Source organism: Apium graveolens, chromosome 9 (genome assembly GCF_009905375.1).
Source record: "Apium graveolens cultivar Ventura chromosome 9, ASM990537v1, whole genome shotgun sequence".
Taxonomy (NCBI): Eukaryota; Viridiplantae; Streptophyta; class Magnoliopsida; order Apiales; family Apiaceae; genus Apium; species Apium graveolens.
Genome location: NC_133655.1, coordinates 174,976,183 through 175,002,260, shown reverse-complemented (window position 1 = coordinate 175,002,260; position 26,078 = coordinate 174,976,183). Strand labels below are relative to the sequence as shown.

Sequence of the window (26,078 nt, the reverse complement as noted above, 5' to 3'; positions counted from 1 at the left end):
TATTGTTAAATTGAGATATGATGTCAACAAAAGTATATATACAGATTAAACATAAACAAAAAGTAAATAGAGAGAGTATATTGAAATTGACACCACAAGTATGATAATTACTTGCACAAAATATATTTTACAATTTTTCTAAAAATGAACTAATATGTTCTCTGAGTCGGAGACGTATGGGTAGTTGTCTAGATCAAGTAATAATGCTTTTAGTGACATGTTTTTAATTTTGGCCATTTACTTAAATATAGATTAAGTAATATTTAATAAATAATAATAATAATAAAATATAATAATTTTTTTCTCATACTAAAATAAAAAAATTGTTAAAATAATAAATTTTATTATTTTAAAGAGATTTAACTCTACAAAGTTATCTTGAAAGATTATATTCTTTTTTTTATTAGATTTTTTTGGGAATTCTTTGAAATACTTATTACTCTCCCTATTTTTTATTTTATGACATTTTCTAAGTCTTTTGACCATACAGATAAAATAATATTATTTTAAATTTTTTTTTGTAAATTAAAATTTTAGTTATATCTGTTTTACTTTAACACTGTTTTAATTTTACCTGTATAATTGACCACACACAAGGGTGTTTGAATAATCTAAATTTGCGGTACCTGTTCAGTTACCTGACAAAACAAAACACACCCAAAATCTATGCACATGCCGCCGTGTACATATGATTTATGATAAGTACATGCTGCTCAATATAGAATATACCAATACTTATAGAGAGAGAGACAGAGAGAGAGAAAGAGAGGAGAGATGGGATCACTAAAGAACGAAGCTGAGGTACAAGAGCAATCAAACGAAGCGATCTTATATGTTAATGGAGTTCGTAGAGTTCTTCCTGATGGTTTAGCTCACTTGACTTTGCTTGAGTATCTTAGAGGTAACTACACAAACATCTCTCTCTCTCTCTCTCTCTCTCTCCCTCTCTCTCTCTCTCTCTCTCTCTCTCTCTCTCTCCTCCCTGGACCGCCTCTCCCCCTCTCCCCTCTCTCTGCAACTTATTATCTCTCTCCCCCCCTCTCTCTGCAACTTATTATCTTATAATATGTATTTTTGTTTTTGGGGTTTTTTATGTGTATATTGGTTTATGTTCAAGTGAATCATAAAGAACTCTTGATTTGATGAAATGATGGTTAGCTGATTGTGCTGTTTTTATTCATTGATGAGAAGGTTAACTGATTTCAAGTATCTTAGAGGGTGGGCTCTTGACAATCGAAGTTTTGAACTTGAGTTGTAAACTAGAGGTGGTTACGAAAGAATATTATGGACATGGTATTTGGGAATTATTCATGTAGGTGTTTAATTGATGAAGTTGCTAGGGTGAATTTCCTTTTTAGGTTTATGTGAAATATAATGAAATTATGTTGAGCTAATTGTGCTATTTTTTTATTGATTACTGAGAAGCATACAGATGTTTAAGTGCTTTGTTGGTTGACGATTTTTTGCTAAGTATATTAGAGTCTTGCCAATTTTTTTTTTTTTTTTTAAATTATGAACTTAAATTTTGAACCACAGGAGGCTACCAAAGATTATGAAGGACACGTTTTTTTAGTAAAATTATAAAGGGGGTAATTGATTGATGAGGTTGCGAATGCGAGTTTGTTTAGGGCTAATTATACTGCGCGGGATTGATTCTTTGTAAGAAGTAGATGGTGTATGAGGGAGACGGTGTAGTTTGAAACAGTTGTTTTCATGATATTTTTGTATCTGAAATTATTGATGAAAACAAATTACGTTAAGAGGTAAAAAAAAGTTTTGACATGAATAGAGTCTTTATGTAGCAATATTTTGAGAACTGATTCACTTAAAACATTATTTTGGATTCTTAATATCATTTATTCTGATTTTTGAAAGTGTGCGCTTGTTAACGTAAACTGGAAAGTCTATGTTTGACGTGTAGAACGAGTAACCCTTACTTTTTCAAAGTTTCTCCATCAATATCAAATGTGCAGCCACTCCTTTTGGAAGTCTGTTTTCATTTTTTTGTTGCATTTATAATATGTAGTTTGTTGGTATTCCGCATATCTCATATAGACTAGTCCCGTATTCCATGTTCTTGTGGAAAGATCTAACTCAAATATCTCTGTTATTAATTTTTATGATATAGATGTAGGTCTGACGGGAACAAAGTTGGGTTGTGGTGAAGGCGGGTGTGGGGCATGCACTGTGATGGTTTCTTATTTCAATGAAAATATGAAGAGATGTCAGTAAGTGTATTTTTCTCAATATTCTAAGAGTCAATGTTCATCTGCAAACATCTCATTGTGCGAAACATCTGCTTCCAGTCTATTAATTATACTATATCACTGGGATATGTTTATTCCTGTTGGTTCTTGGAAAGATCATGTACAATTAGCGATACAATTACTGTTATCTAGGTTAAGAAAACATCTTAGTTACTAGTCGGCAATTAGTTCTACTGTATTAACTACAAGCTCCCAGTATTCCATCGTATTTATTGTCTATTGTCTGTTTCTTAAGTTTAAATGTAATACTAATTGAGTCTTTCTTGACTATTCCAGATATGTCTTTGACTATATGAAGTCACCCCTAAAATAAAAAACCTCCTTCAGTTTTTTCCAGACTGAAACTTTTAGTTGACTCTCCTGTGTACGATAAGTGAGTTGGACATTCATGTAAGTGTTCTTTTGGTCTTTTGCAGAAATGCAACTGATATAAATGGCATGACTAATTGCATCTAGACAATGTTTTTATTCTTTGTTTTGACTTCAAGAGAGAAATAAATATATTCTCTTCAGTTGCTGAGAAGTGGAATCTACAACCTTTTGCACAGTTCTAGAGAGGCCAATTTTTAGGGGGTTAAGTAATACCCTTTCTTAATACCAAAGTATGACTTGTTATTGATCTCATTCACTAACTTATGAGGAATTATTTGATTACTTGGTTTATCTCTGTTATCAACAGTAATATATGTACTTTGTCATTGTTCGTTTTGCTTCCAAATTTTCCTGGAAGAAATAAGTTATGCATGATTGATATAATTTAAGAATAACCATAATTTGGTTGTTCAGTGGTCCTCATGCTATGAGGTAATAATTCTATCACTTACCATTCTTTTGCAGAAAAGAAAGCAGAGTTTGTCGTTTTGTGTATGTGAATAAATGTTATTTTTTTAATTTACAAGTTCGGAGGACAGTTTGCGAGACTATGTGCTTCAGACTCTTGAAATATCGGTTCTTTAAGAGCACAATGACAGAAATCTTACATGGTTGCATATAAGATTAATCTTGCTCTGCTTTTCCCCCAGTGTGAAATTGATCAGGTTATGTGACATGCAGATCCGCATGTCTAGTCTCTGGTGTACTCTCTTTGGTTCATTATACCTGGTTTTTTGTAAACTTTATACCATCATAGAAGCAGCTCCATGACACCTTCATCATGAGTGACAGATTACTTTCACTTGAAGCTGAAAGGAGCAACTATTATGTACACATCTACAGGGGCTTCGCGTAGTAGATACCCGTCTCCTTTCAAGAGGTTGAAGTTTTCAGCCTCAATGGAGGCATGTGTGGTACATAAATTTCTTAAATTAACCACAACAACAGAGGAAAAATACAACCTACACTCTCTGTACAAGTGGGTGCTATAGCAATACATTAAGGTTCCTAAATCCAAATCGTACTGTCTTTTATTGATGAAAGGGATAAGGAATCTAGATGGGCCTATGTAATCTTGCATTAGCTAGTCAAATTCTCGATATCTTTGGTTACCATTGTCAGAATATGTTTATGTGTGTTACAAACATTATGCTGGTCTACGCGTCATTTTACAATGTATTATATTCTTAGTCTTATCTCATCATTTCTTTTGCTTACATCTGTTCTGATTCCGTCGCGTATTGCCCTATTTTTTGAAGTACACATAAAATGTCAATCTTAGCATTTTTTGGTGGCTTTCTTATATGTATATCTTACTTGAGCTCGGACTACTACTGCTTGCTACTAATAGATACTAATTTTAGCACAATCATGGCTTTCTTACTGTTAATTTCCTTACTAGGCACCATGCTGTCAATGCTTGCTTGACTCCTCTATATTCAGTAGAAGGCATGCATGTAATTACGGTGGAAGGAATTGGGAGTGGAAGATATGGCTTGCATCCAGTTCAGGTATAGAAGTATTTTTTATATATAATAAATTTTCTCGACTACATGCTCTTATTATTTATAAATGGTGTGCATTAGTAAAATATAAATTATTAGTTAGTTTTTGAAACGTAGGCTAGCCGTGAGTCAATATATCGGTGAGGCGTAATGTCAGCAAACCATAGTCCGGAAAGCTTATTGTTTAGTTGTCAACATGAAGTCTATATTTTAATTGTTTGATGGACTCAATTTTGAACTCAATTTCGGTGACCCATAGACATATACCTCTAATCATTAGCAGACAAGACATAGTGACTTGCGTCATAGATTTGTTTTTTCTTGTTTACTCCAGAAATAACATCAAAACTGAGAAAAATCTTTAACATTATTGTGTTGAATGGCTAATCTATTTCAATATATGTATATTTCATTTGGAATTAAATATTTTGGAAATTCCTCTCAAAATGACTTTATAGTAGTATCTCTTTTGTTGCCAATGTTTCGACACTGATTTTGTAGCAATATGTCAATATAACTTTTGGATGAAAGTAAACTTGTAGAGAGATGAATGTTCAACAGAAGAAAAGGACTTTTTAACCTTATAGATATGTGAATACAAGGTAACTACTGTTGCGAAAAATGATAGTATATGCCAAGATGGTATGCCTTCATGGCATTATTTGGGGTTGTATTGGTTGCAGTTAACAACCTTTACTTGGTGGGGTTCGATGTGGTTGTCAGATGAACCGAACCAAAGAATCCACATGTTTTGCATAATTATTCACTCAGATAGAATCACACCCACTTAAAAGATTTGATTGTATAATTAAGGGAACTAAATGGTTGGTAATATATTTTGAAATCATGTTTTATCCTGTAAATATTATAGTAGCAATCATGGAGTTGCTTATTCATAATTTTATCTCCTGAGTTCTATAATTTATTGACCTGGAAATCTGTAGGAATCATTAGCACGTTCCCACGGCTCACAATGTGGATTCTGTACTCCTGGTTTTGTCATGTCTCTGTATGCATTATTAAGATCAAGCCGAACGCCGCCAACAGAAGAACAGATTGAAGAAAGTCTAGCAGGAAATTTGTGTCGATGCACAGGTTACAGACCAATTGTGGATGCATTTCGAGTCTTCTCCAAAACTGATGATTTGTTATACACTGAAAGATCATCAGTCCCTAATGTGGGGGAATTCATATGTCCTGGAACTGGTAAGCCATGTTCTTGTGGACCAAAAGATGCAAGCACCAAAGAAACCACAAAACAAAGTAGTGGCTGTGACAGTTCCCTTAAACCTGTTTCTTACAGTGAGACTAATGGAAGTGAATACACCAATAAAGAGCTCATATTCCCTCCCGAGTTGTTGTTGCGGAAATTGAGTTACTTAAGTATGACTGGATTTGGAGGGCTGAAGTGGTATCGACCTTCAAGACTATCACATGTTTTAGACTTACGAGCAAGATACCCAGATGCAAAATTAGTTGTTGGTAACACTGAGGTGGGAATAGAGACGAGGCTAAAGAGAATCCGTTACCCTGTTCTGATATCTGTTGCACATGTACCAGAACTCAATACAGTGACTGTTACTGATAATGGATTGGAAATTGGTTCTTCTCTTCGACTATCTGAATTCCTTGAAATTCTTCAGAAGGTTACCACTCAGCGTCCATACCATGAAACTTCTTCCTGTAGGGCATTCATTGAACAGATAAAATGGTTTGCAGGGAAACAGATAAGAAATGTTGCATCAGTTGGCGGTAATATATGTACTGCGAGTCCAATATCGGACTTAAACCCTCTTTGGATGGCTGCAGGAGCAACATTCCGAATAATTGACTGCAAAGGAAACATTAGAACAACATTGGCAGAAAAATTCTTCCTGAGTTACCGTAAGGTGGATTTGGCTTCTGGTGAGATTTTACTCTCAGTGTTCTTGCCTTGGACTCGGCCATTTGAACATGTGAAAGAATTTAAGCAAGCACATCGGAGAGATGATGATATTGCAATTGTAAATTCTGCGATGCGTGTTTTCCTTGAGGAAAAGGATCATCAGTGGATAGTTTCAGATGCATCAATTGTCTATGGAGGGGTTGCTGCTCTCTCTCTTTCTGCATCAAGAACTAAAAAATTTCTTATAGGAAGGAGTTGGAATAGAGAGTGTCTGCTGGGTGCTCTTAAAGTGTTGGAAGAAGATATAGTAATTAAGGAAGATGCACCCGGAGGGATGGTGGAGTTCAGGAAATCATTGACCTTGAGCTTCTTTTTTAAATTTTTTATGTGGATCTCATATCAAATGGATGGACAAAAATCATTTGTAGAACACATGCCATCATCCTACCTGTCTGCTGTGCATTCTTTTAATCGGCCATCCATCGCAGGAAGTCAGAACTTTGAGATTAGAAAACATGGTAATTCTGTGGGATCTCCTGAGATTCATCTATCGGCCAGACTTCAAGTAAGATCATCCTATTTACCCTGTCCTAGATCATTTGTTAGAACAGTAAATTTGCTTATCTGTTGAATTTCTGTTTGGATTCTTCTTTTCTTGTAGGCTGTACCCAGTAAATGCAATGTTCTGTAATGCATCATGTTGCTCATTTAAATATATCTTCTGTCTTTTTATGTACTTAATTTTCTTTGGCCTCTTTAATTAGGATATGACGTTATTGGTTATGAGGTGATGCTGTTGTTCTGTGAGGAGTATAATTATGACTGAGTTCAGTACGTTGAGATAAGAATCTCAAATACATCTGCCTAAGATGTTTTGATCTTGTAATATGTAGGTTCTAAGATGTTTTATATTTTTTATCCCCTATAATTTCTTAATTTTAAGTTACTATTCTATACCTCTTTTAACTTAAACTAATAGAAATACTATTTATCTAATGACAACACTTGGCAGGAAAATACTAGTTCGTGTCCTACTTCTGTGAAGCTTCCTTGGATTTATTCTAAAAATACTGCATATAGTGAACTTCTAATAAGTTTAAATATGAAAACAACAAATCTTGAATCATACATCAGGTTTCATAACATTTGGTGTTCTTTTATGAAGCACATACGAAAATTCTATTGTTCACAACATACCTTTGTGACTGATAACCATACCGTTAATATTTCCAGGTGACTGGAGAGGCTGAGTACACAGATGATGCACCAATGCCGCCCAACAGTTTACATGCTGCTCTGGTTTTGAGTGAAAAACCTCATGCTCGTATTCTTTCTATAGATGATTCAGAAGCCAAGAGTTCACCAGGAGTCGCAGGTATATTTTTTGCTAAAGATATACCCGGAGACAAGATGGTTGGGGCAGTTATTGCTGATGAAGAACTTTTTGCTACAGAAATTGTCACTTGTGTTGGTCAGGTATTGATTTTATACTCTATGATAGATGAATCTTCTTCAATAGGTAATAGGATATTTTAGTGGTGCAACATACCAATAAGGAGCTTACATGCTGTAGCAGAACTCTCTAAAATTGAAAATTAAGCTCCAAAATAATACTTTCAAATGGATTTCAATTCTACATGCTTCTTTTCACCCTATTATTGTTTTCCTGCCATCCACATTCATTTCTGCACATAACTTTGTTATGTATTGTCCAGCCAATAGGAGTTGTTGTAGCTGATACACACGAAAATGCAAGAAATGCTGCAGGAAAAGTTTACATTAAATATGAAGACTTGCCAGCAATTTTGTCAATAACTGATGCCATCAAATACAAAAGTTTTCATCCAGACACGGATAGAACATTGACAAAAGGGGACGCGGAACTCTGTTTCCAATCTGGTGAATGTGACAGGATAATTGATGGGCAGGTCCAGGTTGGCGGTCAAGAGCACTTCTATTTGGAGCCAAATAGCAGCTTGGTATGGACAATTGATGGCGGCAATGAGGTTCACATGATCTCATCAACTCAAGTATGTTTTGTCTGCTTCAAATTTATACATCCTCAACTCATTTTCGTAAATCCAAATTCAAAATTTTCAATTTGTGGTAGACACGTGAGTTACTATTATTTAAAGTGGGAGGTCTTAAATGCTCTCTACGAAAGGGAGGGATATAGCCATGGTTTGCAGCTCCCCTAAAGTCCGGAACATTCAACAAATTAATTATTACATATTTATTTTCTTTTTTTATTTCATAATTTAAGAGGAAATATTTTAACCTTTATACGATTTTAAGGCATAATTAATTTAAAATTCTTAGGACAGTATTGATGATATTTTTGATCGATTATGGATATAGATAATAAAATTTAGAGTTCTTACATTCCTCCATATGTAAGATATCTAAATTTTTTTTGTCCTCCTAACCCTTTAATCATCACCCTGAGCCTGATGGAAACACACAAAACCAAAGTGTTGTTCTAAGTAAGAAGTAAGATGCAAAGGATCAGCCAGAGTGACTAATCTTTGGGAAGATAATGTAGCTTTTTGATCCATCATTACAGTTCAGAGTTGAGACTTCTCCAGGCCAGAGACTAGTATGAGTTTAACATTTTTTCTGAACACACCTTAGTGAAATCAAGTTTGGAACTGGCTGCAAAGTTCTGCATAATTCAAGGACAAACACTGTTAAGACTTAAGAGTAATGAGGGGAGGGATGGCCATAGGCTGTATGCATGTAATGAGAAGCAATGTGCAGATTTTCCAGAGTATCCATCCTTTCTGCCAGCGTGCTGATAAAATAAAATTGTCTGAAAGATGAGGGATTCATATATATGATGGTCCAGGGCAATCGGTTGTTGCAGCATACTGAAAATATATGCATGACCCATATATGTTACATAATATATGTTACATAACTAAGAACATGTATATTATTTCACAAGTCAAATCATTATGGTTTAAGTCTTTAAGGAATATTGTCACACTGATCAATTCATGCAAATTGATATTTTACATTTTTGGAAATCTGATGTTTTCTCATGAGTATCACATGTGCTTCCTTCCCAGCTGTTCTTTTCTGCTGAATATATTGGTAATTTATCAGGTTTTTTTGAATGTCTTAAAAGTCTTTTTGTTTCCATTTCCGATTTTTATAGGACTTTTCTATCTCTTCTTTGTTTGGATAGTTCTCTCCATGAAAGCGCCCTACACCAATTTCATAGACTAGTTGTTTGTATTGAAATGTGTTGCTTTATATAGACTTATGGAATGATTGAGGTGTATTACCATAATTGCAGATTAATTCTCCAATGATTTTAAGTTTTGATTTTGATGTTATAAGCTTGTGCTTCCCAATGTGTTCATTGGTGTTATCTAACTACGGAGATCCTGCTCTTTATGTTCAGGCCCCTCAAAAGCACCAAAAGTATGTTTCTCATGTTCTTGGGCTTCCAATGTCAAAAGTGGTATGCAAGACCAAAAGAATTGGTGGCGGATTTGGTGGGAAGGAGACAAGGTCAGCTTTTTTTGCTGCTGTGGCAGCTGTTCCATCCTATCTGCTTAATCGCCCTGTGAAACTTACTTTAGACAGGGATATAGACATGATGACTACTGGGCAGCGGCATAGCTTTCTGGGTAATTACAAGGTATTGTTTTCCTGTATTTCATCATATGAACGAATTTGACAATTGTTTTGTATCTATTGGTATCTAGAATGCTAGAATGGTTGAAGATAAGTCCCTTCTAAACCTGATTAAAATTTAAAACGTCCAAAGATTCTTTATTACTGGTCTTCTCAGGAAATTTAAAATGCGAAAAAAAAACTATCCCATCTGCGCCATGGTAAATTCTTTTATTTTATATTAGTTTTATATACCCCTTTTTTTCTTCTGGATAGTGCCATGTCCTCTTGAATTTCTATAATAACTTAAGAACAGACAAGGCTTATTAAATTACATATTGTGATAATATATTTTTGTAAGGTTTATGTTGATAGTTGCAAAGTAGCATTGTTGAAATATGTTTTGCAAAAAAATTGTTTGTTAGATTTTTGTAATGTTTCATTTCATATAATTACCCAATAATTTATATGATCAGGTTGGGTTTACAAATGATGGGAAGGTGCTTGCGCTGGATCTTGAAATTTTTAACAATGGTGGAAATTCACTTGACCTTTCCCTTTCTATTCTCGAGCGTGCTATGTTTCATTCACATAATGTTTATGAGATACCAAATGTAAGGGTCAAAGGAAGAGTTTGTTTTACAAATTTTCCTAGTAATACTGCCTTCCGAGGTTTTGGTGGTCCTCAAGGTATGCTAATTACTGAAAACTGGATACAAAGAATTGCTATGGAAGTTCGGAGAAGTGCAGAAGTTATAAGGGTAAGTCAGGTTCTTGTGATGATTAGGTACTCATTGTTGTTGGTATGTCTATTCCAGGCATGGATGTTTTTGTAATCTTTTTTAAATGTCAAATATTCAGGAACTCAATTTTATTGGTGAAGGATCAGTATTGCATTTTGGGCAGAAAATTGAACATTGTACTCTAGAGAGATTATGGAATGAATTGAAAACATCATCTGCTTATTTAAGTGCAAGAGAGAAAGTTGAACAATTCAACTTGCAGAACAGGTGGAAGAAACGTGGAATTTCTATGGTTCCAACAAAGTTTGGGATCTCATTTACTACTAAGTTCTTGAATCAGGTAAATTTATTTTTAGATTTTAATACCAGATACCAATTTAGAAATGTTTAACGATATTTTCTGGGTGGTTTGACACCCTTTTTTGGGATTCTGTAAGGCCAGATTCGACAGTAATATATGATTGTACCAATGTTCGAATAGCTAGGAAAGCTGTAATGACTATTCCTATCTTATATTATGTCTTACAGTTTGTAGTTGGTTCACTTTAGTTTACATACATTTGAAGTGTCCACTGTCCAAGGAATTTACGTTTCTTTTCTTTGGCTGTAGGCAGGTGCTCTTGTTCAAATTTACACAGATGGAACTGTTTTGGTCACCCACGGGGGTGTTGAAATGGGGCAAGGTTTGCACACAAAAGTTGCTCAGATTGCTGCCTCTTGCTTTGATATACCTCTCAGTTCTGTATTTATATCAGAAACAAGTACTGACAAGGTTTGTTTTATACAATTACAAGTATATAAAGAATTGCAAGCCAACTTATTGGACGTTATGATGAATCTTTACTTGTAAAGTCATAGAAAGCAAAAACAGAATCTTGTGTTGGTGATGATACTTTGCATTGTTCCACACTTGGGAGCCAATGAAATAGGGATTTAGACACAATAATTGCAGACACAAGTCTCCACAATTTATTGATATGTTTTGTTTTCTTTGTTTATTCTTTTTCATGTTCTCTGCTATGCTTGAACCTGCCTATGTATCTGTAGTCATAATTGCTTATCGATCATGCCAGTTGCCAAAAAACGAATGATTGACCAGCAGTTTAAAATCTATATAAATAATATATATGTTTGTGATCCTTGACGTGTTTCCTAAATTTAGATGTCAGATTGTGTAATAATGTATTACGCCGAGATACGAGATTAAGTTGGCAAATAAATTTGTGTACTCTCTCCCTCCCTCTCTCCCAACCCCCCTCTCTCCCCCTTCATCTCCGGTTCTCCCTGCGCGCGTGTGTGTGCTTGTCTTGTTTCAGTCGACTGAGATACCTGGCAATCTGTACTTCAATTCTAGTGCATATGATTATAAGTTTTTCTATGTAACCATATCAGTTTTTGCTGTCTAAAGTTGTTAATATTATATTCATGTAAAATGTGTATTGACATTACTTCTTCAAACTGTTGTGATTTATATCTTCTGTCAACTCAGGTACCTAATGCATCACCTACAGCAGCTTCAGCTAGTTCTGATATGTATGGTGCTGCAGTGTTGGATGCATGCGAGCAACTAAAAGCAAGGATGCAACCCATTGCTTCAAAACATAATATTAGTTCTTTCTCTGAGGTATCTATTCTACCTTTTATTTTGATGATCTACATTTAAATTGTGTTATGAATTATGATAAGCTCTGAAATTTAATAATTCGTTTAATATTCAGTTGCGGCATGTGAGTATCTTGTTAAGAAATCGAGAATAAATATCTTATGTAACTCAACATGAATTTTCTCCTCCACTCAGAGAATGGATTTATTTATATAAATGGTAATTAGTATCTGTATAATGTATATGCATTTGTGTATTGTCATCTACTACAGTGAGAAAATGTAAAAAAGTGACAAAAGACATTATGCAAATTTTCAAACATTTCACAATTTCTCTTCATGTTTATATTGATATTAAAATGTGTCTCTCTCTGCATCAGTTGGCAAATGTTTGTTACATGGAGAGAATAGATTTGTCAGCCCATGGATTTTACATTACACCTGATATTGGCTTTGATTGGAAAATCGGCAAAGGGAAGCCATTCAGCTACTTCACATATGGAGCTGCTTTTGCTGAGGTTGAAATTGACACATTGACGGGAGATTTCCATACCAGGACTGCAGATGTTTGCTTGGATCTTGGATTCTCTATAAATCCAGCTCTTGATGTTGGGCAGGTTCTCTTCTGCACCCTTGTGACTGCATCGATTCTGTTTATATTCATAACTTAATTTATATATTTATCCTATTCAAGCATGATATATTCTTGTTGGACAGTAGTTTTCAAAGCTTCTCCATATTACTAGTTGGCCACTGAAACTTTGTTGGGCAGTTATTGCATTAATAGTGCTATGCCTATTATATATCACCCATGTATTGGTCAAGAGAAAAGAGACGAGGGTAAAATTACAGGAATATTGTAGCCTGTAGGTGCTCCAGCGTGCAAGAGCTGAATAAGAAGAAAAACTAAACCTAATTGGCACAAAAAGGGAGCATGAGCTGTGTTGCTTAGCAGCTTGTTCTCAGTTCTCACCCTTATCTTCTGGGTGTACAGGCACCTTACATGGATCGACCTGGGGTAAATATCTATCATCAGATTATAGTAAATCAATTTCAAATGGGTTAATATTTGCATAAGCAAGAAATATGCTTTAAATTTCGTTTGCTGTAATGACAAAATGAAGATAGAATCATTACATTGATATGGGTAGATAGCCTGGCGAAGGGGCTTTTCTCCAACTACATGACACCGTGATAACAATGGCGTTCATAGACACAAAGAGAGGGAATGCATGCACACTTAATCCAAAAGAATGCCGGGAGTGTGTGGGAAGGGGGGTTAAGCTCTCTGCTATAATCAGATCTAGTACTCGTCTGCTCAAATATTCAGTAACTTTCTATAAGAGTATCTGATATTTTACTCATATAATACTGTTTATAATATGTTGCATCATTCTTTCTTTAACACTATGTATATTTCATCTAATATATGATCATCACTGTGAAGTTTAATATAAAAATCTAGTTGTTGCTTAAGTTATGTTGTGCCAGAGCAAGTAACTTTATCTCATGATTATAATTTGGAAACAGATTGAAGGAGCATTTATACAGGGTCTGGGATGGGTAGCTTTGGAAGAGTTAAAATGGGGGGATGCAGCTCATAAATGGATCTCACCTGGTCGCCTGTTCACATGTGGGCCTGGTAGCTATAAAATCCCATCTATTAATGATCTACCATTTAAATTCAAGGTTTCACTCTTGAAGGTAATATACTACCTTCTTAATACTCCATATTTTTGACATTACTACCTTTAAAACTCAAGTTCGGACATTGCCTGCATTATAAGTAGATTTCTGGTCTATTCAAATTGGTCCATACAATGCAGTATCAAAAATTAGTTATGTTAGTTGTAAATATGAAAATGTCTTCGACTTATCTTTACAAAATTAATCGGTTGTCATCTATTTTCAAACAGTGTGTCGGTTTTTGTCATGATCTGATGCCCATATAAATTATTTTTTTTGTACATAGTACGTGATATAATTACGATATATATGCTTTTATGTAATGGTTAGAATACTGGCTCCACATGTTAGCTCATATATTTACAGTTTTTGTAGTGTTCAAAAAGTTGGATTCAGCTGAAAATTTTAGTTGACGCCAAATAATTTGTATGTGCTATTGTCTTGCCTCACAATAATGTGTCCCTATACTTTTTTCAGCTATCTAGGTACTAGGTTTTAACCTGATCAAAATTTAATAAAAAGTTAATATGCAAATTCTGGTAGTAAGTGGTTCTAGAATGTGTTTGCTTGGGTACCCGTAGATTTAGTTATGGGCATAAAATTAGTCTGGCCTAGGACTGTAAGTGATAATCTTGGCTTACATCGGCATGCAGTATATGAAAACTGTAGGAAGCGTACATCTGCGCTCTGGCTTAGAATCTAAGAACTCTCGCATCTTGATGATCTCCATCAACACTTGCAGTGCCCTCATCTCTTCTCTTTCTGCCCCTTCTGCAAATTTTGTTTTGTGGACTATTTCTTGTGAACCCTATTAATATATGATGCACGTATCTAAGCTGTTTTTGAACATTAATAATGCACTAGACTCGTGTGCATTTTGTTAAATATGGCAGTTTGTTTGGTTTTACTGAATTGGCTCGACGCGAGCCGCATTAAATAATGTTGAAATTCTTGTTGTACTAGACTACACCAGCGATTTCTCTTGCTTATTATTTACCTGTTAAATGGCAGGATGCTCCTAATGTCAAGGCCATCCACTCGTCTAAAGCAGTAGGTGAGCCTCCATTCTTTCTTGCTTCAGCTGTATTTTTCGCCATCAAAGAAGCGATTATAGCTGCAAGAGCTGATGCCGGATACACTGGGTGGTTCCCTCTTGATAATCCTGCGACCCCGGAAAGAATACGGATGGCTTGTGTAGACGAGTTTACAAGTCCATTTGCTGGCAGTGATTTTCGTCCCAAGTTAAGTGTCTGACTGCATCCAATCCAACACCACCACCTATGTGTACAGTTACTAGCCTAAAACGTCTAAAAATGTGACATCTATTTTGCCAATCTATTACAAAAATGAAATGTTGAAATATGTTTTGGCATAAGTACAAAAAAAAAAACATTTCCTGTGGTTAATAATGAACCAGTACTATCAGAAGGTGCCATGGTTGAGGTTTTTCTGATAAATAAGAAAATAAGATACAGTTGATCCCATTTAACTATGGAGTTGTATCTGTAATATAGCTTTGAAGTTAATTCGTCGGTGGCGACATAGTAAAATAAATTTATTGAATCAAAATTGTATTCATGCCTAGTATAATGGATTTAATATTTGCTGTTGGAGGCGGACCGGAGGAATAAAAAATATATATGCATATCAAATCAGCCATGATATATACTTGTAAACAGTAAATTGAGTACAGATCCATGAAATTTATATGCATTTAATTGCTGCACCCGTTCAACATTTTCTTGTATTACGTGGAATGTAGTCCCAAAGATGAAATTTACTTAAGTTGCATATTATAACATTAATTAAAATATAACCATAAATACCGTCTTCAAAATTCATCAATAACGTACATATCTTTGCACCAATTAAACAGGAAAAACATATTAATGAAAAGAACAATGAAATAACATAAGATAGTAATATGGTTAAGAAACAATCAAGATCAAAATGTTGTACTTTGTCGATCTCCAGCCAAGCCTTGTCTTAAACTCAATGTGGAAAGAGAATAAGCTGGTGGTTAAGGCTGCTAGTAGTAGGAGGTTGGGGGTGGTGTATGTGAAGGGGGAGTTGGTGGCGGAGGTGAAGGAGGTGGAGGTGGTGGGGACTTGTAATAATAGGACATGAGTGGTGAAAGATAATGAGGCGGGGACAAGAGTGATGAGGGAGGTGGCTGTGAGTTGTAGTAATAGGGTGCAGGGGGCCAAGGATATCGAGGGGGTGATGGGAATGTTAGAGGTGGCGGTGGCGATGGCGATGGCGATGACAGTGTGGGGGGTGGTGGTGAAGGTAGTGGAGGTGGGGGAGATATTAGTGATGGAGCTGGGGTAGACGGCAACGGTGGTGGCGGTGAAAATGTTGGAGGGGTTGGGGGTGATTGTGTAGGGGGTGGTGGTGATGCGAACGGAGGTGGGGAAGATGGATATATAGGAGGCGGTGGTGAAAATGTTGGAGGTGGGGGAGAAGATAGTGGTGGAGGTGGGGAAGATGGAGGAGGCGGTGATGACAATGGAGGTGGTGGTGAAAATGTTGGAGGGGGTGGCGGTGATTGTATAGGAGGTGATTGTGATGCAAATGGAGGTGGGGGAGATGAATATGTTGGAGGGGGCGGCGGTGAAAATGTTGGAGGAGGTGGTGGTGATGCGAATGGAAGTGGGGGAGATGGATATGTTGGAGGCGGTGGTGAAAATATTGGAGGGGATGGAGATGATAGTGGTGGAGGTGGGGCAGATGATAGTGGTGGTGGGGGAGAAAATGGAGGAGGCGGTGATGTAGGAGGATGTGGTGGTGAAAATGTTGGAGAGGGCGGTGGTGATTGTACATGGGGTGATGGTGATGCGAACGGAGGTGGGGGAGATGGATATGTTGGAGGCGGTGGTGATGATATTGGAGGTGGATGAGATAATTGTGGTGGAGGTGGGGAAGAAGATGGAGGAGGGGGCGATGACAACGGTGGTGGTGGTGAAAATGTTGGAGGGGGCGGCGGTGAAAATGTTGGAGGAGGTGGTGGTGATGCGAATGGAAGTGGGGGAGATGGATATGTTGGAGGCGGTGGTGAAAATATTGGAGGGGATGGAGATGATAGTGGTGGAGGTGGGGCAGATGATAGTGGAGGTGGGGCAGATGATAGTGGTGGTGGGGGAGAAAATGGAGTAGGCGGTGATGTAGGAGGATGTGGTGGTGAAAATGTTGGAGAGGGCGGTGGTGATTGTACATGGGGTGATGGTGATGCGAACGGAGGTGGGGGAGATGGATATGTTGGAGGCGGTGGTGATGATATTGGAGGTGGAGGTGGGGAAGAAGATGGAGGAGGGGGCGATGACAACGGTGGTGGTGGTGAAAATGTTGGAGGGGGTGGTGACGAAAAGGTTGGAGGTGGCGGTGGTGATGCGAACGGAGGTGGGGGAGATTGATATGTAGGAGGAGGTGGAGGTGAAAATATTGGCGGAGGTGGTGATGCGAACGGAGGTGGGGGAGATGGATATGTAGGAGGAGGTGGTGGTGCAAATGTTGGAGGAGGTGGTGATGCGATTGGAGGTGGGGGAGATGATAGTGGAGGAGGTAGGGAAGAAGATGGAGGAGGCGGTGATGACAGTGGGTGTGGCGGTGAAAATGTTGGAGGAGGTGGCGGTGATGCGAACGGAGGTGGGGGAGATGGATATGTAGGAGTATGAGGAGGTGGTGAAAATATTGGAGGCGGTGGTGATGGGATTGGAGGTGGGGGAGATGATAGTGGTGGAGGTGGGGAAGATGGAGGAGGCGGTGATGATAGGGGGGGTGGCGGTGAAAATGTCGGAGGAGGTGGCGGTGATGCAGACAGAGGTGGGTGAGATGGATATGTAGGAGGCGGTGGTGAAAATGTTGGAGGGGGTGGTGATGATATTGAAGGTGGTGAAGATGATAGTGGTGGAGGACACAATGTAGAAGTTGGTGGTGGTGGAGAACTATACATGAAAGGAGGAGGTGGTGATGCAGCTGGTGGTGGGGGTGAGCTGTATACATGTAGAGGTGGTGAAGATGGTGGAGGCGGAGACTTATAAACATAGAATGGTGGTGGTGGTTTGTAAATATATGGAGATGGAGGTGGCGGAGGTGATTTGTAGATATATCGTGGTGGAGGTGTTTTGTAATAAGGAGGTCTCCGGTATTTGGGTGGAGGGGGTGACGATTTCCGGAAAAACATTCCATAATCTTCTGCTGTTACAGCAGTGGATATAAAACTTAACATGAAGGCCAAACTTAGTAAAATTTCCATGAAGTTTGCCATTTTAGGCCACTCAAAGTCGCCAATTCTGGAATGGTTTTGCTATGGAAATGGTTTTCCCTTTTATACAGATCACTTCAGTATGCAGCCCATTTGTTGAATACTAACAACACATGATTTTATAAATGCAAATTGTATAATGGTTACCCACGATGTACTATTACTGGCAATGCAGTAGAAGAAAGTCAATGGGGATTAAGTATTAATTTGAAGATTTGAGCAGGAGCAGCATATCTTTTAGGCAAAATAATTGTGTAGTTTGCAAGTACTGAGAACAAGTGCTTAATTAAAAGTCAAAATGTAAAATATGAGCGTCTAAATTATGAGGAGGAAGTTAAATGAGCTTATACAGACTTGTTTGGTTCACAAATTATATCCCAGACATTTTAATAGCTGGAGAGTTTTCACCGAAGAAAAATATACTTGTTTGTTCTTGCTCTGTCTGATAATATGGGACTACTGTGATATGATATAAGATACATTACAGAGCCTGTGATGTTAAACGAGTGTGAACATAAGCTGCTAACGAACAATTAGTGTCTGTACATAAGTTGACTTTGCAACTTCAGAAGATTGACATTTTTGTTGATGTTAATATTATTAAGCCTGTAGCACGATCTCCGGACATGTAAACACATATTCTAGAGTAGATATTTTAGAATTTATATTGACTATATTTTAATTGGAAGATTTGTTGAGCAGGAACATATTCTGTATGGAGATGATGCAGTGTTCATGCTTGTTGGATAAATTGACCACATCTAATAATCTTCTTTTTTTAATGTTTAACGAATGTAGTTAGGGTGGTTGATCAGATTAAATTAGATTAGTTTATCACATGTTAAATTGGATTAAGATTATGTAATCATAATATGAGTAGGAATCTATTTTTATCACTAATATATTGTTAAGCAAAATTAGAAGGAAAACTCGTTGACAGAAAAAAGAAGAAGAAGGATTTGGTTACAGGGCCAACGGTTATCAAGGCGACAAGAATTGAAGTCGCGAGGGTGTCATGTATGAAGATAAGAAAATGATTTACGTGGATCAAACTATGTCGCGAGAGGTAAACATACAGTATGGCTACATTGCCTATTCAGAAGAAACAGATCAACTTAGATTAGGTATAAAGGGTGCCAGGCAGATAGATCACTGCTACGGGGAGTACCGAAGAAGGAATGCGTGCCATAAGGAAATAAAATGTTCATAACAACGTTCTTCAGTTTTCCTACTACTTTTAAATGTTGTAAGAACTTATGTTATGTTAATTCTGCTAGTTTTTCCGGTCATCTCATGTTAATCTTATCATAAATTTGTGGTATTATAGTTTCTATTTTGTTCTATATTCAGGTAGTTATATATCAAAATTTCCAAATGAATTGAATCTAAAGATACATTAGTGCTGATCCGATGATTTAGATTGAAACTGTGAATCTGTGATAATAAGACTAATGCATGCGCTGTGGTTTTGTACCTTTAATCATTTGCATCTCGTTGGATCTGCAACTATTTATGTTTCTCTCAGATTCTTGTTAGTAAATCTTTAAGCTGTTGACGTTGTCATATTGAGCCTGTGAAAGTAAACACTGGCCATAGTTCAATACATTTTTAATATCCAGATCAGGCTCTTCAAACATGAAAGTCTCTTAGCCAAATTCCCTCAACATTTGCTTCGAAGTTCTTAAATTAAATGGTTGGATAGCTCAAGTGGTAAAGGGCTTATCCTCTGTTGTCCCAGATCCTGGGTTCGATCCTGGCTCACCCCCGAGAATTGTTGAGAACAGATACTCATTTGTAAGGCTATAAGCCAAAATTAGTCAAAAAAAAAAAAAAAAAAAAAATGGTTTCTTCTTTACTAACAGAAGCCCAATAATTTAAATACGCAAAACAGAAGCACAATTTTGCTCACTTCTCCACCTTAACAACAGAAAAAAGGATTAATCAAATTTTACCGAGTCTTGTGACTTAGGCCCCGTTTGTTAAAGACTGAACCTTTCCAAATGAATTAAACCAGCCACAATTTCTTCGTTCAGCTTGTTTGGTCATCACATCTCAGCTCGAATACTCAAAATTCCTCTGCACCCATCCTTACAAAAATTCCTACCCAACCATTCAGAAATCAGGCGCTTCTTTTAGCCTTTGTGTCTTCTTTATTCCTAACTTGTATAAATGAATAGTTTTTTGATATTGTAATATTTTTAAAGCTTATTCTGTTTTTAAAAATTTAGTAAAATTATTTTACTTTTTAATATCATTTTGTATACCAAATTGTAAATTTAAATATAAAAGGCGTGTTTTACAATAATACACCATTCATATGACTAAAATTTATATGTATTACTCCCTCTCTACCGTTCATTTTTATATAATTTTTTTGGAACGTCACTCTCAATTGTATAACATATCAAAAATAGTAAAATTTTATAATATAAAAATTAACTACATTCACTTACGTCCACTAATTTCTTCCACTACACTCACTTTTTATAAAATTAAAAAAAAATAAAAAGAAAAATTCATTACACCATAGATTGACTATGGCAACAAGTTTCTAAAAATTCGTCAAAAAATGTTGTTATTGAGAGAACATATTATTTATACTGCAAGGAGTTGTAAAACCGTTACGAATGAAGTACAAAAATCGGAGGGAGGTTAAAATTAGCTTTTTACTGCAACGAAATTTTTTAAGCGTTGCAGTATATCAGAATTTGGGCCCAAAATATTGGCGGGCTTCCAAATTGTTCAAGTTACAAGTTTTGCCGGGCTTGTTAAAAATACCTAAATTAAAAAAACAAACAATAAAAAAGGACACATCGGCACAACCACAATGATAGGTCTATATTATTGCATATTATTAATACCTATTTTATATCCATTTTTGAAATTTTATTAATAAATAATTATTTTATTTTATTTTGTAGGAAATTAATAAAATCAGAATTTGAGTGGGAAAATATGCAAATAAAAAAGGAGGTGGACTATTCTTGAATTCAAAGGAATTGGAAGATATATAAAATAGTTATTGGAGTAGAAGAAGGAAATATTTTTTAAATCCTACTTATATTCCAAAACTCAAACCCTCATATTTTTTCTATATATATGAGTCTCCCCTCTTATATTTTATATACCACGAGAAACCCAACATCTAGAACACTAATCTAGAGATAGATAGAATTTTATTAGTTATTTGTTTTGCTAATCTTTTTATCACATGTAGCTAAATTTGCTCCCTAGGATGAAGATGAAGTTATTTTAATTACTTTGATATCTTATCGTTCCTATTATTTGATTCTCATGATTTTTCTTGGTGCTTAATTGTTCAATTTACAAAGTGATTTTGATATATTATTATTACCAAATTTATTTTTCATAGCCTATACCTGCTCCATGAAATTTTGATGGGTTATTATTAGATAACAAGTTTCTCGAAAAAAAGAAGTCCGAACCCGAATTTGATAAGTTCGAACTCAATGTTGATAAGTTGGAACTCGGCTCGACCTGTCTCGAATTACACCCTTATCAAGAATAATAGAAGTGTTTACTTTTTCTGATAATTGTGAATTTTACTACTAGTTTTTCTTTAATGTCCACACAATTTCCTTTGTACATGTCTTTTATGAAATTAAATAAAATCATTTATGTTATGTAATGTGAGATAACAGTTATGTGCTATATGTAATATTAATATTAAAAAATATTGTTGACATGACTAAAACTAAAACATTATATTATTGAAATTGAATTTACATTTTCGATATCCAAAAATACACAATCACGTAAATTTTAGTCATAACACACAAGTTAAACCTAACAATTTTGTGCCAAAGATTAAAATTAAGTAAAAATCAAATTATAACTGAAATTCAAATAAAATAGAAAAAAATCAGTGTGAATTAAACAATATAAAATTGATTTAAAATAAAAAACGGATATATAAAAATCGAATATATTAAATGGTTCCATTCTGTTTTTAGGTTCCAACCGAACTGATAAAATTGAGTCGAATTTTTTATTAATGTAATATAAATTTTTATATTAGTAAAAATATAAACAAGAATAAATTAACAACAATAAATATAATTAGAGCACCAGTCTTGTCTTCTTAGTATATTGTATAATAGATAACAACATCAACGATTACTAATATTTTATAAGTTTGTTCTAAATATTGTCTTTACTTACTATCTACAATAAATAATCAATGACAGTTTTTGAGAAACAAACTAGATAACAAAATTATTATTATAATCTTTTTATATTGTTGGTGGAAATAATTAAAGGACACATTATTATTGCGATAGTATTTAGTCATCAGCTTCTGACTCTTACCTATAATTTTATCAGTAATTCTTCTTAAATTAGACAAGCATGATATTCGAGATTGAAAGTTTACCTATATTTTTTTAACTAATATGGCTACCAGTTGTTACCTTTAGGGACATATTGAAAAGATTGACAAGAAAGGATAATCGATTTTATGATAATTTATGAAGACGATCTAATTAAAGTGTTCGAGACTTATAAAAATATCCACAAATTTCGAAAAGTCCATAAATAAATATATGCCGTAATGTTTGATGTGGATATGTAGATTATATTACAGATACACAATTTTTTAAAGATAAATGAGAGTAAACCGTGACTGATTATTATAAAAAAATGTTAGTGTTGGACAAATAATTGAAAGTAGCTAGAAATGAGTTTTTTAAGTATATGCAATTTATACGAATATTGAACCACATACCAAGTTCACTTAACATGGATACAATTTTAAGGTTGAACAACACAATCAAAATCAAAATTGCATATTATCCTTCCGCACATGATTGAGACTGAAATGTGAATAATCATTACAACAGAATATTAATGTAAAATGAGCTTTTTGAGAATATACAATCTGTGGGATATTGAACAACATACGTACGTCACATCACATGGATATAATAACTTTAATATTAAATAGCACAATTAAAGTACATATCAGCTCTCCGTAACTTTGATTATGAGCATTATTTGATAAATAGTCATATATATTTTGCTCAACTTAGTTCAAGAAAAATATAAAATAAGTGACAAAAAGAGGTACACCATTTAAAGGTTTTTTTTTTAATCCATATCAACAAAGAAGAAATTTTCTTATAGAGGTTGTTGTTAAAATGTAAAAAAAACAAAATACAGAAAATAAGGAATTCCGGAAGTTACATATAAAGTTGATATATGAGAGTTTCATATAATTATCAATTTTCATATAATGATATTAAAAATATTTGCATCGACTCTTAATTGTACCAACTATCAGTTCGTAATAATGTACTAAAAATAATTATATGCATTATAATGTGGCACGTACTTTCGACGTGCATTCATGCTAGTTGAATAATAATTAGACAATTAACTAGGGGTGTGCACGGTTCGGTTCGGCTCGGTTTTTAGCGAAAACCGTTACCGTATCGTACATGTCGGTTCCGTTCAGTTTTTACCTATTAACCGTAACCGAACTGTGTCGAACGGTTTTTTTCGGTTCGGTTAACCGTTACTCGGTTTCGGTTTTTTCATCTAATTAAAAGTATTGAACAAATTTAATATAATAAGTTTAGAAATATTAAAATATAAAAAATAATTTTAGAATTTACAACAACACGGATTTTACTATTATAAATTTAAAATTAAAGATTACTACAATACTACTGCTGTTAATAGTAATTAATGTGTTAGAGAGCATGAATGGGAGCCTATATCAATTCTGAGAAGACTTGGCCACATCTTCTGTTTAGTAATACTTGCTGCAACTAAACTACACCAACTCTTCTTATAATGAAATGCACTAGCTTCTGTATATTAAATAATTTGATAGATAATTAAATATATTATTATAATTATATATAAATAAATAATATTATATGGACGGTTCGGTTTCTCGGTTCGGTTATAAGGATAAAATCGTAACCGTTACCAAACCGTTCCGTCGGTTCAATTCGGTCACGGTTTTTATCGGTTTCGGTTTTTTTTGGTGCGGTTTTTCGGTTTTTCGGTCTGGTTTCAGTTTTTCGGTTTCTATTTGCTCACCCCTACAGTTAACATTTACATTTTAGCGAGATTTGGTGGCGTATTTTATTACCCGTTTAGTTCATCCATATTTAATTTAAATTATTTTCACTTCAATGAATTTTAGGATTTAAGATTTTTTATATATGTATTATAAAGTTTAGTGTAGAAAAAAAAGCTGTTATATTCGATAAAATAAAACTAAAATGTAGCGGTTAGTAAAATGAGATGTTCATAACTAATTTTCAATTTTCTTAAGAAGGTATATCTACTGAAAAAATAAAAATATTTAGGTTGCGTAAAAGTACAAATCTAACTTATTATATATAAAAAATTAACCATAATAACAATTTTCTTATATTTGTCCAACTTCGGTTTTGGGACGTGAAAATTTGGCTAACCTTAGGTTTTAGGTCCCATATTTATATAGTGGGGATACTAAATGGAAACCAATTTAAAATAAAAACTAAAAATCTATAGCCCAGCCCAAAAAAAGCAAGAGGTCCGGTCCAATTACATTATTTTCTCCTACCTCTCGACTCTTTCTCTTTATTACCTGATGCTCAATCCCATATACACATATATATCTCTTCTATATATAATAGGTGAACAAGGGTATAATTTCATGAGATTAAAAAGTCTCATTGAAAAGACTAAATTACCCCTTACCTCTCGACTCTTTCTCTTTATTACCTGATGCTCAATCCCTGATACACACACACACACATATATATATATATATATATATATATATATATCTATTCTATATATAATAGGTGAACAAGGGTATAATTTCATGAGATTAAAAAGTCTCATTGAAAATACTAAATTACCCCTGTTTTAAATATTTATATAAAAAATGTGGTTTGTGGGAATCGAATTCAAGTTATGTCATTCAACTATACAACCTCTTACCACTACACCATATTGTTACATGTGCTTTTTATCATACACATAATATGTAAATGTGCTAAATGATCATTTTATTTAACTTTAAATATACTTATTTGAATTCCGCAAAAAAAAAAAAGGATAGTTAGTTGAATATTTGTACAGTTAACTTTAAAAAATTGAATTCCAGATATAAAATTAGGCATAGTACATAAATGGATTATTGTTAGTCCCTAACAATGCAACAAGAATTACAGAAGGAGGGTTGAATGGAATTCTTGAACCTTTTTCAAAAATATAAAATGTTCTATCTTAATAATATATAAGTGTTTGATTTGCAAAGTGCGGAATAAGAAGTTAGTAAAATCAAAACACAAGTAATTAAAAACACAAGTCTTTAAAGACTTTATGGTGGATTTGAATGTATCCACCAGAGATATATATTATATCAAGAGAACTCTGTGAAGCAAGATTAGCTCACAACTGCTTACAAATATGAACAACTAAGTTTGCAGAGAAATGCTAAGGATGCAGCTTACAATTGTTTCTCTGAGATAATGTTCTTAGCCTTGTTCTTATTGTTCTATTTGCTACTTCTTGGTTTATATATCACCAATATTATAATGTAATAAGACAAGATAATAAAACAAAATCTATCAAGTCTAATACTATGCTGCTTCATTACTCTATTCCAACATCTTTGAATATCTTCATAATAGCATGGAAATGACAATGCTTCTTTGTTCTCTAAAACCCAGCTGAAAAGACTTCCACATTCCTTTTGCATACACTCGACGCATGTGACTGTGTTGTCACTGTCAACAGATGTTTGAATTGATTATCCTTCGGGTACATGATCATCCGTCGGGTTGCCTTGTTGATCATCCGTCGAGTGGCATTGTTGTTTATCCGTCGGGTAGCTATCTGGCACTTGACTTCATTTCATTTATGCAGAATTACAAGACATCATCTAGTACAATTAATCAACCTATTCTGCATATCTAATTAAAGTCAACATGACTTGAGTGCTACTACAGAATCTAAACAAGGTATATGCAGAAATGTGCTACAGACTCATTATTACACAAGCTACTCACTCGATGGATAATAAATCGTCATCCGTCGGGATTATATTGAGTCATCCGTCGGGACTATATTCCTTATCCGTCGAGTGCTACATTTTTCACTAAGTAAAAT

The 26,078-nt window shown here is 34.8% G+C and overlaps 2 protein-coding genes across 2 annotated transcripts; one reads left to right on the top strand and one right to left on the bottom strand.

Moving 5' to 3' along the window:
• The first annotated feature begins 634 nt into the window (after positions 1 to 634).
• Positions 635 to 15,292, top strand: LOC141683916 (xanthine dehydrogenase 1-like). Its single transcript, XM_074488720.1, has 14 exons — positions 635 to 901; positions 2,129 to 2,228; positions 4,042 to 4,150; positions 5,089 to 6,594; positions 7,263 to 7,505; positions 7,745 to 8,059; positions 9,436 to 9,675; positions 10,127 to 10,411; positions 10,512 to 10,733; positions 11,004 to 11,165; positions 11,883 to 12,017; positions 12,376 to 12,612; positions 13,526 to 13,699; positions 14,693 to 15,292. Exons 1-14 carry the CDS (start codon positions 775 to 777, stop codon positions 14,933 to 14,935), a joined length of 4,098 nt encoding a protein of 1,365 aa, XP_074344821.1. The 5' UTR covers positions 635 to 774; the 3' UTR covers positions 14,936 to 15,292.
• A 180-nt stretch (positions 15,293 to 15,472) lies between these two features.
• LOC141683917 (uncharacterized) lies at positions 15,473 to 18,020 on the bottom strand. Its single transcript, XM_074488721.1, has one exon. It carries the CDS (start codon positions 17,946 to 17,948, stop codon positions 15,711 to 15,713), a length of 2,238 nt encoding a protein of 745 aa, XP_074344822.1. The 5' UTR covers positions 17,949 to 18,020; the 3' UTR covers positions 15,473 to 15,710.
• Between the last annotated feature and the right edge of the window lie 8,058 nt (positions 18,021 to 26,078).

Bases quoted from the DNA above. Each gene is read 5' to 3' on its own strand.
- LOC141683916 (XM_074488720.1), top strand. From the start codon at position 775: ATGGGATCACTAAAGAACGAAGCTGAGGTACAAGAGCAATCAAACGAA. The intron at 4,151-5,088 runs GTATAGAAGTAT...GGAAATCTGTAG, and splicing joins ATGGCTTGCATCCAGTTCAG to GAATCATTAGCACGTTCCCA. The intron at 13,700-14,692 runs GTAATATACTAC...GTTAAATGGCAG, and splicing joins TCAAGGTTTCACTCTTGAAG to GATGCTCCTAATGTCAAGGC.
- LOC141683917 (XM_074488721.1), bottom strand. From the start codon at position 17,948: ATGGCAAACTTCATGGAAATTTTACTAAGTTTGGCCTTCATGTTAAGT.